Below are 17042 nucleotides of genomic sequence, written 5' to 3' on the forward strand. Positions count from 1 at the left end.
CAATGGTACAGCCCCCACTTTCCCCAGTACTGGTGCCAGTATCCTTCGAACCAGAACCTGCTTCTACTGCACCAGTCATTGAGCCATGCATTCATTTCTCTAATCTTATTTGCCCTATGCCAATTTGCATGTGGCTCAGGTAATAATCCAGAGATTATTACCTTTGAGGTCCTGCTTAATTTGGTGCCTTGCTCCTCATACTGACTATGCAGAACCTCTTTCCTCGTCCTGCCTATGTCATTGGCTCCTAAATGGACCACAACAACTGGATCCTCCCCCTCCCACTGTAAATTCCTCTTCAGCCCTGAGCACATGTCCCAAAACCTGGCACTAGGCAGTCTACAGAGTCTTCTGGACTCTCTTTGCTGCTGAGAACAGTGTCAATCCCCCTCACTATGCTGTTCCCATTACATTCCTTTTTGATCCCCCCTCCTGAATGGCTTACTGTACCACAGGGCCATGGTCAGTTAGCTCATCCACTCTGAGCCTACACTCTCATCCAAACATGCTGAAAAAACCTCAAACCTGTTGGACAATTGCAAAGGTTGAGGATCCTGCCCTCTGGGTCCCGTGACCTGCCTCAGCTGCAGCCATACTTTCTTGTCCCTGACCACTGACCAAATCAGAAGACCCCAACCTAAGGGGTGTGATCGCCTCCTGGTACAAAGTGTCCAAGTAACTTTCCCCCTCTCTGATGTGTCGCAGTGTCTGCAGCTCGGCCTCCAGCTCAATGACTCTGAGCCGAAGCTCCTTGAGCCACAAACACTTACTGCAGACGTGTTTGCTCTGGATCGCACTGGCATCCAGGAGCTGCAGTCGTGACACATCACCTGTCCTGCCATCCTTAATGTGTTTTAATTAACTACTTAATTATTTCATTCAATTATTTATTTAGAGATACAGCACTGAAACAGGCCCTTCGGCCCACCGAGTCCGTGCCGACCAAGAACCACCCATTTATACTGACCCTACAGTAATCCCCTATTCCTTACCACCAACCTACACTAGGGGCGATTTCGGTGGGAGGAAACCGGAGCACCCGGTGAAAACCCACGCGGTCACAGGGAGAACTTGCAAACTCCACACAGGCAGTACCCAGAATTGAACCCGGGTCCCTGGAGCTGTGAGGCTGCAGTGCTAACCACTGCACCACTGTGCCGCCCTTTAATTTCCTTTTCTATATATTTTATTAACCTTACACCAGTTCCTGTACTATTTTAAACTTTAGGAATAGAACAGATCTTAACCACTTCCCAGATACTCACCAAACAGCTAGCATCTTCCCCTTTAATAGAGTAAGAACCAAATCCTACAGGTTGAAAAAGTCAGAAAAGGCAAAGGAGCAACTCCTGCCCCAACTCCCTCAACTCACTGAACTCCCAGCACTCTGTTCAAGTCGCACTCAGTGCTAAGTTGCACTGAGATGCCTGTAATTATATATTCTGAAACTAAAGAGATTAGCTGAGCCCCAGGTACAGCAAAACCAGTTCAGTCAGCATGGGTTTACGAAAGGAAAATCATGCTTAACAAATCTATTGGAGATTTTTGAGGATGTAACCATTCAAATAGATAATGGAGAGCCAGTGGATATGCTGTATTTGGATTTTCAGAAGGCTTTTTGATAAGGTCCCACATAAGAGGTTAGTGTGCAAATGTAAAGCACAGGGGATTGGGGTAATATACTGGCGTGGATTGAGAATTAGTTGACAGACAGGAAACAGAGTAGGAATAAACAGGTCTTTTTCCGGGTGGCAGACAGTGACTAGTGGGGTACCGCAGGGATCAGTGCTTGGGCCCCAACTATTCACAATATATATTAATGACTTGGGTGAGGGAACTAAATGTAACATTTCCAAGTTTACAGACCACACTAAGCTGGGGGGGAATGTGAGCTGTGAGGAGGTTGCAAAGAGGCTCCAATGTGATTTGGACAAGTTGGGTGAGTGGGCAAATGCATAGCAGATGCAGTATAACGTGTATAAATGTCAGGTTATCCACTTTGGTTGCAAAATCAGAAAGGCAAATTATCTGAATGGTGATAGATTGGGAAAGGGGGAGGTGCAACGAGACCTGGGTGCCCTTGTACACCAGTCGCTGAAAGCAAGCATTCAGGTGCAGCAAGCAGTTAGGAAGGCGAATAGTATGTTGGCCTTCATTGCAAGAAGATTTGAGTACAGGAGCAAGGATGTCTTACTGCAGTTACACAGGGCCTTGGTGAGACCACATCTGGAGTATTGTGTGCAGTTTTGGTCTCCTTATCTGAGGGAGGATGTTCTTGCCATGGAGGGAATGCAAAGAAGATTTACTAGGCTGATTCCTGGGATGGCAGGATTGGTATATGAGGAGAGATTGGGTCGACTAGGCCTATATTCACTAGAGTTTAGATGAATGAGAGGGAATCTCATAGAAACCTATAAAATTCTAACAAGACTAGACAGGCAACATGCAGGGAGGATGTTCCTCATGGCTGGGGAGTCCAGAACCAGGGGTCACAGTCTCAGGATATGGGGTATGCCATTTAGAAATGAGATGTGGAGAAATTTCTTCACTCAGAGGGTGGTGAACCTGTGGCATTCTCTACCGCAGAAGGCAGTGGAGGCCAAGTCATTAAATATATTCAAGAAGGAGATAGATATATTTGTTAATGCCAAAGGGATCAAAGGATATGAGGAGAAAGCGGGAACAGGGTACTGAATTAGACGATCAGCCATGATCTTTTTTGAATGGTGGAGCAGGGCCGAATGGCCTACGCCTGCTCCTATTTTCTATGTTTCTATGTAAGCTAGCTTCCTTAATTAACTAACAACAGCTGCGCCCCAGTAGATAGCTTGTATATCCCTGCTTAGGCCCTTGAATGAAATTTAGACTTTAAAAAGTAACTTTCAGTTAAATGTTAAATAGAAACAAAATTACATTTTTAGAAAGAGATTAAGATTCCCTCAACTCACCCAACTCCCAGCACTCAGTGCAAAGTCACACTGCGATGCCTGGACTGAGATTTTTTTATGAGTAACAAAGAGGGTTGATGAGGATAACTTTAACTTTCCAAATATCGACTGGAAATACTATAGTTCGAGTACTTTAGATGGGTCAGTTTTTGTCCAGTGTGTGTAGGAGGGTTTTCTGACACAGTATGTAGACAGGCCAACCAGGGGCGATGCCACATTGGATTTGGTACTGGGTAATGAACCCGGCCAGGTGTTAGATTTAGATGTAGGTGAGCATTTTGGTGATAGTGATCACAATTCGGTTAGGTTTACCTTAGCGATGGGCAGGGACAGGTATATACCGCAGGGCAAAAATTATAGCTGGGGGAAAGGAAATTATGATGCGATTAGGCAAGATTTAGGATGCGTAGGATGGGGAAGGAAACTGCAGGGGATGGGAACAATCGAAATGTGGAGCTTATTCAAGGAGCAGCTACTGCGTGTCCTTGATAAGTATGTACCTGTGAGGCAGGGAGGAAGTTGTCGAGCGAGGGAGCCGTGGTTTACTAAAGAAGTTGAAGCGCTTGTCAAGAGGAAGAAGAAGGCTTATGTTAGGATGAGACGTGAAGGCTCAGTTAGGGCGCTTGAGAGCTGCAAGCTAGCCAGGAAGGATCTAAAGGGAGAGCAAGGAGAGGACACGAGAAGTCATTGGCGGATAGGATCAGGGAAAACCCTAAGGCTTTCTATAGGTATATCAGGAATAAAAGAATGACTAGAGTTAGATTAGGGCCAATCAAGGATAGTAGTGGGAAGTTGTGTGTGGAATCAGAGGAGATAGGGGAAGTGTTAAATGAATATTTTGCATCAGTATTTACAGTAGAGAAAGAAAACGTTGTTGAGGAGAATACTGAGATTCAGACTACTAGGCTAGATGGGATTGAGGTTCACAAGGAGGAGGTGTTATCAATTTTGAAAAGTGTGAAAATAGATAAGTCCCCTGGGCCAGATGGTCTTTATCCTAGGATTCTCTGGGAAGCTAGGGAGGAGATTGCAGAGCCTTTGTCCTTGATCTTTATGTCGTCATTGTCGACAGGAATAGTGCCGGAAGACTGGGGGATAGCAAATGTTGTCCCCTTGTTCAAGAAGGGGAGTAGAGACAGCCCTGGTAATTATAGACCTGTGAGCCTTACTTCGGTTGTGGGTAAAATGTTGGAAAAGGCTATAAGAGACAGGATTTATAATCATCTTGAGAAGAATAAGTTCATTAGACATAGTCAGCACGGTTTTGTGACGGGTAGGTCGTGCCTCACAAGCCTTATTGAGTTTTTCGAGAAGGTGACCAAACAGGTGGATGAGGGTAAAGCAGTGGATGTGGTGTATATGGATTTCAGTAAGGCGTTTGATAAGGTTCCCCACGGTAGGCTATTGCAGAAAATACGGAAGTATGGGGTTGAAGGTGATTTAGAGCTTTGGATCAGAAATTGGCTAGCTGAAAGAAGACAGAGGGTGGTGGTTGATGGCAAATGTTCATCCTGGAGTTTAGTTACTAGTGGTGTACCGCAAGGATCTGTTTTGGGGCCACTGCTGTTTGTCATTTTTATAAATGACCTGGAAGAGGGTGTAGAAGGGTGGGTTAGTAAATTTGCGGATGACACTAAGGTCGGTGGAGTTGTGGATAGTGCCGAAGGATGTTGTAGGGTACAGAGGGACATAGATAGGCTGCAGAGCTGGGCTGAGAGATGGCAAATGGAGTTTAATGCCGAAAAGTGCGAGGTGATTCACTTTGGAAGGAGTAACAGGAATGCAGAGTACTGAGCTAATGGGAAGATTCTTGGTAGTGCAGATGAACAGAGAGATCTTGGTGTCCAGGTGCATAAATCCCTGAAAATTGCTACCCAGGTTAATAGGGCTGTTAAGAAGGCATATGGTGTGTTAGCTTTTATTAGTAGGGGGATCGAGTTTCAGAGCCACGAGGTCATGCTGCAGCTGTACAAAACTCTGGTGAGACCGCACCTGGAGTATTGCGTGCAGTTCTGGTCACCGCATTATAGGAAGGATGTGGAAGCTATGGAAAGGGTGCAGAAGAGATTTACTAGGATGTTGCCTGGTATGGAGGGAAGGTCTTACGAGGAAAGGCTGAGGGACTTGAGGTTGTTTTCGTTGGAGAGGAGGAGGAGGAGAGGTGACTTAATAGAGACATATAAGATAATCAGAGGGTTAGATAGGGTGGATAGTGAGAGTCTTTTTCCTCGGATGGTGATGGCAAACGCGAGGGGACATAGCTTCAAGTTGAGGGGTGATAGATATAGGACAGATGTGAGAGGTAGTTTCTTTACTCAGAGAGTAGTAAGCGCGTGGAACGCCCTGCCTGCTGCAGTAGTAGATTCGCCAACTTTAAGGGCATTTAAGTGGTCATTGGATAGACATATGGATGAAAATGGAATAGTGTAGGTCAGATGGTTTCATAGGTCGGCGCAACATCGAGGGCCGAAGGGCCTGTACTGCGCTGTAATGTTCTAATCTAATTCTAATCTAATAATGTGGTTGATGTGGTGTATATAGACTTGCAAAAGTGTTTGATAAAGTGCTACATGATAGACTTACCAGCAAAGCTGAAGCCCATGGAATAAGAGGGATAGTGGCAGCATGGATACGAAGCTGGCTGAGCGACAGGAAATAGAGAGTAGTGGCAAACAGTTGTTTTTTGTACTGGAGGAAGGTATACCGTTGGGTTGTCTAGGGGTGGTACGAGGACCACTGCTTTTGATAATAAATTAATGACATAGACTTGGGTGTACAGAGCACAATTTTAAACTTTGTAGATGATACAAAACTTGGAAGTATAGTGAACTGTAAGGAGGATAGTGACAGCCTTCAAGAGGACATAGGCAGGCTGGTGGAACGGGCAGATACATGGCGGGTGAAATTTAATGCAGAGAAGTGTGAAGTGTTACATTTTGGTGGGAAGAATAAAGAGAAGCAATATAATATAAAAGGTTCAATTCTAAAGGGGGTGCAAGAACAGACAGACCCAGGAGTATATGTGCACAAATTGTTGCAGGTGGCAGGGCAGGCTGAGAAAGTGGTTAAAAAGGTATATGGGATCCTGGGCTTTATAAATAGGTGCATAAAGTACAAAACAAAAAGTCATGATGGACCTTTCTAGAAACAATAGAAAAATTACGGCACAGAAGGAGGCCATTCAGCCCATCGTGTCTGCGCCGGGTGAAAAAACTAGCCGCCCAATCTAATCCCACCTTCCTTGCAGGTTACAGCACTTCAAGTGCATGTCCAGGTACCTTTTAAAGGAGCTGAGGGTTTCTGCCTCCACCACCATTCCTGGCAGTGAATTCCATACACCTACCACCCTTTGGGTGAAAAAGATTTTCCTCATGTCCCCTCTAATCCTTCTACTAATCACCTTATATCTGTGCCCCCTGGTAACTGACCTCTCCGTTAGGGGAAACAGGTCCTTTCTGTCTACTTTATCTAGGCCCCTCACAATTTTGCACACCTCAATTAAGTCACCCCTCAGCCTCCTCTGTTCTAAAGAAAACAACCCTAGCCTATCCAATCTTTCCTCATAGCTGCAACTTTCAAGCCTTGGCAACATACTTGCAAATCTCCTCTGTACTCTCTCCAGTGCAATATGTCCTTCCTGTAATGTGGTGACCAGACTGTATGCAATACTCCAGTTGTGGCCTAACCAACATTTTATACAGTTCCAGCATTACATCCCTACTTTTGTATTCTATACCTAAGCCAATAAAGGAAAGCATTCCATATGCCTTCTTTACCATGCTATCTACCTGTCCTGCCACCTTCAGGGACCTGTGGACATACACTCCAAGGTCTCTCACTTCTTTTACCCCTCTCAATATCCTTCCGTTTATTGTGTATTCCCTTGCTTTGTTTGCCCTCCCCAAGTGCATTACCTCACACTTAGCCTGACTGAATTCCATTTGCCACTTTTTCACCCACTTTATAAAAGACTGGTTTGGCCTCAACTGGAGTATCGCACCCAAATTAGGGGACTGCACTTTAGAAAGGATGTGAAGTCTTGAGAGAGGGTGCAGAAAAGATTTATGAGAATGGTTCCAGGGATAAGGGACTTCAGTCACATGAATAGATTGGAGAAGCTGAGGTTGTTCTCTTCACAGAAGCGGTGGTTGCGAGGAGATTTGAAAGAGGTGTTCAAAATCATGGCCAGGTAGGTGGGGTCTAGATAGAGTAGATGGAGAGAAATTGTTCCCATTAACGGAAGATTCGAGAATCAGAAGACACAGATTTAAGGTGATTGGCAAAAGAACCAACAGTGGCATGAGAAAGAAAAGGGTTTTTATGCAGCCAGTGGTTCGGATCTGGAATGCACTACCTGAGAGGGTGGTAGAAGCAGATTTAATCATGGTTTTCAAAAGGAACTGGATAAGCACCAGAACAGAGAAAATTTGCAGGGCTACAGGAAAAGGACAGGGAAGTGGGACTAGCTAAATTGCTCTTGTGGAGAGCCAGCATGGACTTGATGGGCCAAATGGCCTCCTTCTGTGATGTAACCATTCTATGATGCTATGGACCTTAGGCCACAGCACCCAATTTACTAATACCATCTGACTTTCTGCACATGGCTATACTAAGTTAACATTTTTCCTGATTTTTATATCTATTATATATTCGTCCATGATTTTACTTCCAATTCCTTTCTATTTTTGAGATATGCGCTTTTTCTGAAGAACACAGGCTCAGTGAAGGGTAGTATGCTCCTGTGTAAAGTTCTTATTGCAGATTTCTATGGAAATTCCTAGACAGATAGAGTTCTGGTTAGAAGTGATTAATTCAAGAAGCATGGATGGTGTCTTAAACAAACATCATTGATGCTTGAATAGTTTATGCATGAAATCAAAAACCAGGACTTTTACTCACGATTAACTAATGCTCTCTTAGGAAGGATATACTGTAAAATAAAAGGATATACAATAAAATAAAAAAAAAGTGGTAATGAAAGTTAAAAGTAGTGCTGAATGAAGACTATTGTGTTATCATTGTAGAATAACACCAGCTCAAGACTCACAGGAGAATATTATGGGGTTTTGCCCTTAGAAAGCAAAATTATATGACATATACTCTTAAAAATGTGTACAAGGTCACAAAGGGTTGTACTCAGAAATATCTTCAAATTTAAACTGGAGCAAAATAGATAATATAGCATTTTACCTCATTATAAAAAATATTTTCTACTTGAACTTCTCTTAATTATTGCACATTATATTATCTGAATGGCTCAACCATCCAGCAGAACCATTTCAATGCAATAAAAACAACAGAGCTCTTCACATATCCCATTGCGAGAGCTACAATATATGAAAAAGGTAAATCACAATTTACACTAGAAAACCTATTGAGCCTGAATATCAAATCATTGCATTGCTTCTAATTTGAGCACATATGTGGAAATTATAAATCGTTAATAGGGGCTTGCCTTAGGATCATAAATAGGCACTTAACATTAATTAGTATTTTAAATAAATGCTTCCTTTAACATGATTTATGAAGGCAAGAAACGTGCTGAAAACAGACTTCGAAGGTGAACTTCTGGCTATTTCTCGCCTAGGAACTGTAATCAATCTATTAGTCTGACGGATTGTAATTGCCTAATTTAATTTCAGAAGAATATGAACTCAGTCACCAATGGACGGCAATATACAAAGCAAACTGAAGTGGTGCAATGCTACAGAATAAACAAAGCTGAAATGTAGCTGTTCAGCTCTTTATAGATTCCTATTAGGGCATTCAAATTACTAATAACTACCATTTTGTGTCAGTCGAATGGAATAGTATCTCAGAATTACCATTGCAATACTCAGTGTAAATATGCAGACAAATCAGTGAACTGAAGTGTAGTATTCTTTGAACTGAAGGGTTCAATGCCCTTCAATAAACTGAAACATTAGAAATAACTGAACACAAGATACACCACAGATACCTACCACATATGTCTAGCTGTTCCAAATGAAGGTTTTGAACTACTCGTAGACATTACAAGTAATACAAAATCCATGGGTAAATTTCATGCTATTTGCTTATTTTCTCATAAGATTTACATTATACACTGGCTGTAACTTGCCATACATCATGCGAACAAGTGTTTTTCATAGACATAGATCTTAACACATTTTGGGCATGAATTTCAATCCAGCCTTTTAGTTCAACTTCTCTTCCCACATTTTTCTCCTTTTGTTTTGACTTCTCTCATTACCCCTCCTGGATCTCTCACTCCTGTACTCATGTCTCCTTTCATTTCCCCTCTCTTGGGTACTCCGGCCACCCTACTCCAACCCTTCAGTACCCCTTGACCTTTCTACTCTCCTGCCACCATCCCAGGCTTGACTCCCAATTAGATAAGCCTACAGATTCGCCCATGCTTCTCTTGGCATTCTCCGAAGCACTGCGGCACTTGTGGCTGCCTCCTTATGAGCAGTGATCTCATCTGTCCTATCCTACTCTCTCACTGACCTCCTCACCAATGAGCCCGCTGGGAGCTCATCTTGGCCATTCTCCTCCCCTTTCAACTTGCCACACCCAGTGTTGACCCTGTGAACTCTGCCAGTGGATCAGCTATCGCCACACCCCTCTCCCCATCTCTCTCCAGAATGTCTGTTCACTTATGAAGAAGGCCTTTGCCATTCATGACCTTACTCTGGATGATTGCAGCAACATCATGGCCTTGACGGAAACCTGGCTAAGTGCTGATGACACCTTCCACTTAAGTGAAGATTCCCCGTCTGGCTATACCTTCCCACCACTTGCCCTGCCTAGACCGTCATGGTGGTGGTGTGGCTCTTATCACCAAATCACATCTTAGTCTGTTCTCTTACTCCCCCTGCCCTTTCTCCTCCTTTGAGAATCTCACCTTGTTCCACATCTTTCATTTAAAATCCTCATTCTCTACCACCCACCCAAGTACCATAAAACGTTTCTCAGAGATGTCTCCACTGCTTTCCTTCCTCAGTCTCTGTACTGAGTGACTTTTTATCCTCGGCGATTTCAACCTCCATCACAATTCATCATGCCCTCTCTCTCTCTTCTGACTTCCTCACCCTCCTATCCTCCCTTAATCTCCCCCTTCATGTAAACTTCACAATGTATATTCAAGGCCACCCACAGATCTTGCCATCTTGCGTGGCATGGCTACTCCCATAATATCAATCACAGATAAGCTCATCTTTGATCACTTCCTTGTATCACTCTCAACCCACAGTCCCTTCCCCCTCCCAACGCTACTTCGTGTTCACCCTTGGAGAAACTCTCTCCCAATTCACTTACAACTGCACTTTCAAAATCACACTGTCCAGCCTTTGACCCTCAGTTCACTACAACATTTCTGCAGGTACGGATCTGCTCAACCACACCAGCACCTCCAGCTTTGATGCCCTAATGCCCATTAAAAACATTACTCTCTCTCACCCTAGCTGTTCCCTCAGTATGGCCCTCATCTCCATTCCCTTAAGCTTGAGGGATACAAACATGAACAGACATGGTGGAAAATTAGTTTAGCCTTTCACCGTCAGACCTGGCTGGACCACGTAAAGCACTAGCAGGTCATACTCTCATCTTCCAAAACCGTTCACTCTTCCAGGATGACCATGGAATGCTTCTTTTCTCTAACACAAACTGACTTCTTAAACCCTTCTCCCATGTGTCCTCTACCTGACCTCCAACAAGAAGTGTAAGGAAGTCATGGACTTCTATATCATTGAGACCATGTGATCAGCTGCCACTGTCACTACTCTCCCTTCCTCTAGCCCACTGGGCCAAAATCCTTCTAAGGTTCCAGCCTGCCCTAGCCCTGATCTTGCATCCTTCTCTAGTTTCTCTCCGATCTCCCCTCACTGAGCTCACCTTGTTCATGAGAGCTACATCCTGCTGCCTCAGTCATATTCCCATTAAATGTCGATCATCCAACTTCACTTCCTGGCTCCCACGTCAGCTGATATTGTTAATGGTTCTCTCGCTTCAGGTACTGCTCCCCTCTCCTTCAAATCTGCCATCACCCTTCTCCGCAAAAAACAACTCTTAATCCCTCTGTTCTTGCAAACTACTGTCCCATCTCCAAACTCCCTTTGCTCTCCGAAGTCCTTAAATGTGTTGTTCTTTCCCAAATCCATGTCCATTGTTCCTGGAACACCAAATCTGAATCCCTCAAATCATGTCTCTGCCATTGCCACAGTAATGAAACAGTCACAAATGACATCCTATGTGACTGCGACAAAGGCAAACTATCCATCCTCATGCTTCTTGACCTGTCTGCAGCCTTTGACACTTTTGACTACACCATCCATCTTTAACGCCTTTCCACTGTCATTCAGCCAGGTGGAACTATACTCACCTGTCCCATCTTATCTAACTAATCATACAAAAACAAAAGAATTAGGAGCAGGAATAGGCCATTCAGCCCCTTGAGCCTCCTCTGCGCATTGCTAAGATCATGACTGATCTGATTGCGGCCTCAATTCCACTTTCCTGTCTGCCCTCATAACCCTGGACTCCCTTGACGATCAAAAATCTAACTCAGCCTTGAATATATTCAATGACCCAGCCTCCACTCCTCTCTGAGAAAGAATTCCACAGACTAACAACACGGTGAGAAAAAAAAAAATCCTCATCTAAGTCTTAAATGGGAGACCCCTAATTTTTAAGCTCTGTCCCCTAGTTCTAGACTCCCACATGGGGAAACTTCCTCTCAGCAGCCACCCTATCAAGTCCCCTCAGGATCTTATATGTTTCAATAAGATCACCTCTCATTCTTCTAAACTCCAATGGATACAGGCCTGACCTGCTCAACCTTTCCTCATAAGATAACCCCTTCATCCCAGGAATCAGTCGAGTGAACCTTCTCTGAATCGCTAATGCAATTATATCCTTTCTTAAGTAAGGAGACCAAAACTGTACACAGTACTCCAGATGTGGTCTAACTAAGGCCCTGTACAGATGTAGCACTACCTCCCTACTTTTATACTCAATTACCCTTGCAATAAATGCCAACATTCCATTTGCCTTCCTAATCACTTGCTGTACCTGCAAACTAACTTTTTGTACCGTAGAGTTCTGCAGTCTCTCTCCATTCAAATAATGTACTTTTCTATTCTTCCTGCCAAAGTGAACAAGTTCACATTTTCCCACATTGTACTCCATCTGCCAAATGTTTGCCCACTCACTTAACCTATCTAATTCCCTTTGCAGACACTTTATGTTCTCTTGACAGATTACTTTCCTACCTATCTTTGTGTCATCAGCAAATTTAGCTACCATACATTCGATCCCTTCATCCAAGTCATTGATATAGATCGTGGCCAGAGAATCACCTGTAATGGCTTCTCTTCCCACTCCTCCACCATTACTTTGGTGTTGCCCAAGGATCTATCCTTGGTCCCCTCCCATTTCTCATCTGCATGCTGCTTCTCGGCAACATAATCCAAAAACACAGCACAGTTTCCACATGTACATGTTTCCATATGATGACATCCAGCTCTACCTCACCATCAACTTGATTCCTCCACTTTCTCTAAATTGTCAGACTGTTTGTCTGATATCCAATAAAGCAGAAATATTGTCACACAAAATTTTGTGAAGATCGATGCCACTGTCTTCGGCCCCTGCTATAAACTCTGTTCCCTAGCCACCAACTCCACCCCTCTCCCTGGTAACTGTCTGAGGCTTACCCAGATTGACCTTGGGTGTCATATTTCACCCCAAAATGAGCTTCTGATCACAAATCCGCACCATCATTAAGGTATTTCCACTTTTGTAACATTGTTCAACTCCTTCCTTGCCTCAGCTCATCTGCTGATGAAACCCTCATCCATGCCTTTCTTACCTCTAGCCTGGACTATTCCAATGCACTCCTGGCTTGCCTCCCACTTTCTATCCTCTGTAAACTTGAAGTTATCCAAAACTCTGCTGCCTGAGTCCGAGCTGGTATCAAGTGCCATTCACCCGTCGCCCCTGTGCTCGCTGATCTACATTAGTTCCGGGTTAAGCAATGTTTGTTACGGCCATGTGGTGAGATGTCCAATCCAAAGTAGTGTGAGGTGATGCATTTGGGGAGGTCAAACAAGACAAAGGAGTACACTATTAAATGGAAGAATACCGAGAGGTGTAGAGGAAGTGAGGGACCTTGGAGTGAATGTCCACAGACCCCTGAAGGTAACAGGACAGGTTGATAAGGTGGTTAAGAAGGAATATGCAATCCTTTCCTTTACAGAATCACAGAATTGTTACAGTGCAGAAGGAGGCCATTCAGCCCATCATGTTCACATCGGCTCTCAGAAAGAGCAATTCACTCAGTTCCATTCCCCTGCCTTCTCCCCGTAACCCTGCACATTCTTCCTTTTCATATAACAGTCGAATTCCCTTTTGAATGCTTCAACTGAACCTGCCTCCACCACATTCTCAGGCAGTGCATTCCAGACCTTGACCACTTGCTGTGTGAATAAGGTTTTCCTCATGTCACTTTTCTGCTTCTCTTACGAAATACTTAAAATCTGTGCCTTCTTGTTCTCGATCCTTTCACGAGTGGGAACAGTTTCTCTTTATTAACTCTGTCCAGACCCCTCATGATTTTGAATACCTCAATCAAATCACCTCTCAGCCTTTTCCCCAAGGAAAACAGTCCTAACTTCTCTGATCTATCTTCATATCTGAAGTTCCTCATCCCTGGAACCATTCTCGTGAATCTTTTTTGTACTGTCTCCATTACCCTCACGTCTTTCCTCACTTTCTCAACCTGTCCTGCCACCTTCAATGACTTATGCACATATACACCTAGGTCTCTCTGCTCCTGCACCCCCTTTAGAATTGTACTTTATTTCATATTGTCGCTCCATGTTCTTCCTACCAAAATGAATCATTTCTCTGCATTGAACTTCATTGCCACCTGTCTGTCTATTCCACCAAATTGTCTATGTCCTTTTGGAGTTCTACACTATCTTCCTCACAGTTGATAATGCTTCCAAGTTTCATATCATCTGCAAACTTTGAAATTGTGTGCTGTACACCAAGGTCTAGGTCATTAATATATATCAGGAAAAGCAAGGGTCCCAACACTGTCCCCTGGGGAACTCCACTACACACCTTCCTCCAGCCCGATAAACATTTATTAACCACTACTCTTTGCTTCCTGTCACTCAGTTAATTCTGTATCCATGTTGCTACTGTCCCTTTTATTCCGTGAACTATAACTTTGTTCACAAGTCTGGTGTGTGGCACTGTATCAAATGCCTTTTGAAAGTCCATGTACACCACATCAATAGCATTGCCCTCGAAAATCCTCTCTGCTACCTCCTCAAAAAACTCCAGCAAGTTAGTTAAACATGATCTTCCCCTTTTTGCCAGTTCTGATGAAAGGTCACTGACCTGAAATGTTCTCTCTCCACAGAAGCTGCCAGACCTGCTAAGCATTTCCAGCAATTTTTTTTTTTTTTTGTTTTTATTTCTGTCATAAGCACACTTTTTTTTCTTTACCTTAATCTCTACCTCTTTTGTCATCCAGAGAACTCTGGATTTGTTTGCCCTACCTTTCCCCTTGAAGGGAACATATCTTGACTGTGCCCGAACTATCTCTTCCAGAGATGTTAGCTCTCCCACACTGGATCTTTGCAGGATTTCTTCAAAGAGGTAGAGAATGAGGTGAGTTGGGTGGTTTCTTTCTTCCTTGGCAGGAAAACACCAACTGTCATCAAGCAGTTCACACCCAACTAAAACTGAACACAATGTCCAAACCCCAAACAGAGAGTTGACCTCCTGACCTCCATAAACCCCGACGTGTGGCTTCTCTGTAACCATTTTTCCCCAAGTCACCAAGGGTTCTGTTGTTTACTGAGCCCAAATCACATGACTTCCAGCACAGGTGGTGTTCAAACAGCATCTCGTGTCCTTTTGGTGAATTTGGGGAAAAAACACATTCATAGAATCTTTTCAATTTTAACACAAGTCATCAAAAAATAAAATATTAAAAAAAACGGAAGAACTTTCTTAATAACATGCACCTTAAATGCAGTAACCTGCAGGGCTATGGACCAAATGCTGGAAGGTGGGATTAGGCAGGGTGACTTGTTTTTCGGTCGCACAGACACGATGGGCCAAGTGACCTCTTTCTGTGCCGTAACCTTTCTATGATTCAATGTGGGTGGCTCCCACTGTTCACCTCCTCACCTGACACAGCAAGTGTGTTTTGTTTTTAAGGGTTTAACCCCTTGGTGTTTTATTTGTCAAATAAACAAACAGCGACAGGTTTTCTTGTAGGTTTAAAAACAGAAAATCAATTGTTTATTGATCAATGTGCCTTATCCTAAATTGTCACAATCGCATCTACTCTCTCATTCGCACGCGCACGCATACACGTACACGTACACACACACACAGATAGAGAGGAAAAATGGGTACGTGATTATAAGTGGGGAGTAGGTTTCCGGGGAGGTCACATAAATCTGTTGAATTCTCTTGGAAATTGAGTTCTCTTGGGTTGCAGGCCTAAGGTGATTGTAGCTTTCTCTCTTGGTTGAAAGTTCAGTTGAAGATGGTGGATCACTTCTAGTTCACTGCTGTTTAGTGTAAATGTAGGATTCTACTGCAGGGCACGTGCCTTCTCGTTTGATGGAAACAAGCTGCTGGATACTGCTTTTCTTCTCTCTCTTTCTAGGAGTCTCTCTTTTTAAAAAAGGTAAAGCTATGTTACTTCCCACCTCCCAGTAGGAGACACTCTGGTCTCTTCTCAATGGTGATTGCACAATGGCCCAGGATGTGCCTACATCACACCTCAGTTTTAATATTCCCATCGTTATTTTCAAATCCCTCCATGGCCGCGCCTCTCCCTACTTCTGTAACCCAGCCCTACAATCCTCTGAAATATCTGTGTTGCTTTAATTGTGGCCTGTTGAGCATCCCTGATCTTAGTTTGTCCACCACTGGTGGCCATCAGCTGGCAAGGCCCTAAAACGCTGTAGTTCCCTCCCTAACCCTGTACACCTCTCCAGACGCACACGCACACACACTGTGTTGTTGCTGTAACCCAAGTGAAAAACATCCCCTCTCTGGGTGATTACTATCTTAAGTGAATGAGGTCGGATAGTCTTATATCTCATGTGATGGGATATACATTAACACTTTCACCTCCAGGTTGCCTCTGGTCTTCCTTTTAAAAAAATAGTGTTATCACTGACATCAGGGGATCATTATTAGAAGCAGTTGTGAACTGCATAATCCTGGTTGTTTTTACAGCAATATAATGATTTGTAACATTGGGCACCAAAATAAGAAGCAAGTAACTTGCATTTATATAATGCCTTATCACATCTCTCAGGACACCTCAAAGAGCAGCACATACAACAATTCACTTGAAGTGCGGTCACTGTTGTTGCACAGGAAGTATGACAAGAATTCTGAAATTATGTGTTTGGTCAGATTCCAATAATATTGGAATTAGAGGCCAATTATCTGTCCCTGTTCCTAGATCCATTGTAGATGCAGCAAGACAATTGCTGGGTTTTGGAGGTGGTGTTTACTGAGCTCATTTGCCTCCTACTATGCTGGGTGACTGAAGCAGTAATTTTCTTGTCCTCTCTGGAAGGCTCTGACTTATACCAGGGCATGTGCTCCACAGACACCTACAGCCTTCCTGTGATTTACCCAAGTAGGTATTCTTCAGGTACAGGTTTAGACACAGAGTCAGGTGATTTGTTCATCACAGCAGATTTTCAGCACATTTTAAGGCAAAAATGGAGGAAACAGTAAATAAATGTCAGAAGACGACAAAATTCTTCTTGTTAAGATGTAACATGAAACTAGATATGTTTACCAACCTCCATAAACGAGATCCCAAAACTCCACACATCTGAATGTATTCCATACTGTTCACCTGCTATCCTTTCAGGCTGTAAAAGGAATATAATAACTCTTTAAGCGCTGCATTTCTGAATTATAATCAAACATCTAACTAAATGGAATTCATTGTATGCATCCGCACTTCAATTTAATAATAATCGTTAGGAAGGTTGTATATCTCCTCCCATTTAACAAAAAGTAAAGCTTTATAGGCCATCTCTTGAGAAATCCATCCACAGT

General features: G+C 43.4%; 1 protein-coding gene across 12 annotated transcripts in view; it reads right to left on the reverse strand.

Moving 5' to 3' along the window:
* map2k5 (mitogen-activated protein kinase kinase 5) overlaps nt 1-17042 on the reverse strand; it is a 352983-nt gene that overhangs the window by 122501 nt on the left and 213440 nt on the right. For 8 of the 12 annotated variants that reach the window (XM_068018166.1, XM_068018162.1, XM_068018165.1 and 5 more), the window contains one exon: nt 16781-16852. The exons of the other annotated variants lie outside the window; for them this stretch is intronic. In XM_068018166.1, the coding sequence (XP_067874267.1) occupies nt 16781-16852 (72 nt within the window). The remainder of the gene's footprint in view (nt 1-16780; nt 16853-17042) is intronic. 12 annotated transcript variants of the gene reach the window in all.

The sequence above is a fragment of the Heterodontus francisci genome, chromosome 38 (assembly GCF_036365525.1).
Source record: "Heterodontus francisci isolate sHetFra1 chromosome 38, sHetFra1.hap1, whole genome shotgun sequence".
Lineage (NCBI taxonomy): Eukaryota > Metazoa > Chordata > Chondrichthyes > Heterodontiformes > Heterodontidae > Heterodontus > Heterodontus francisci.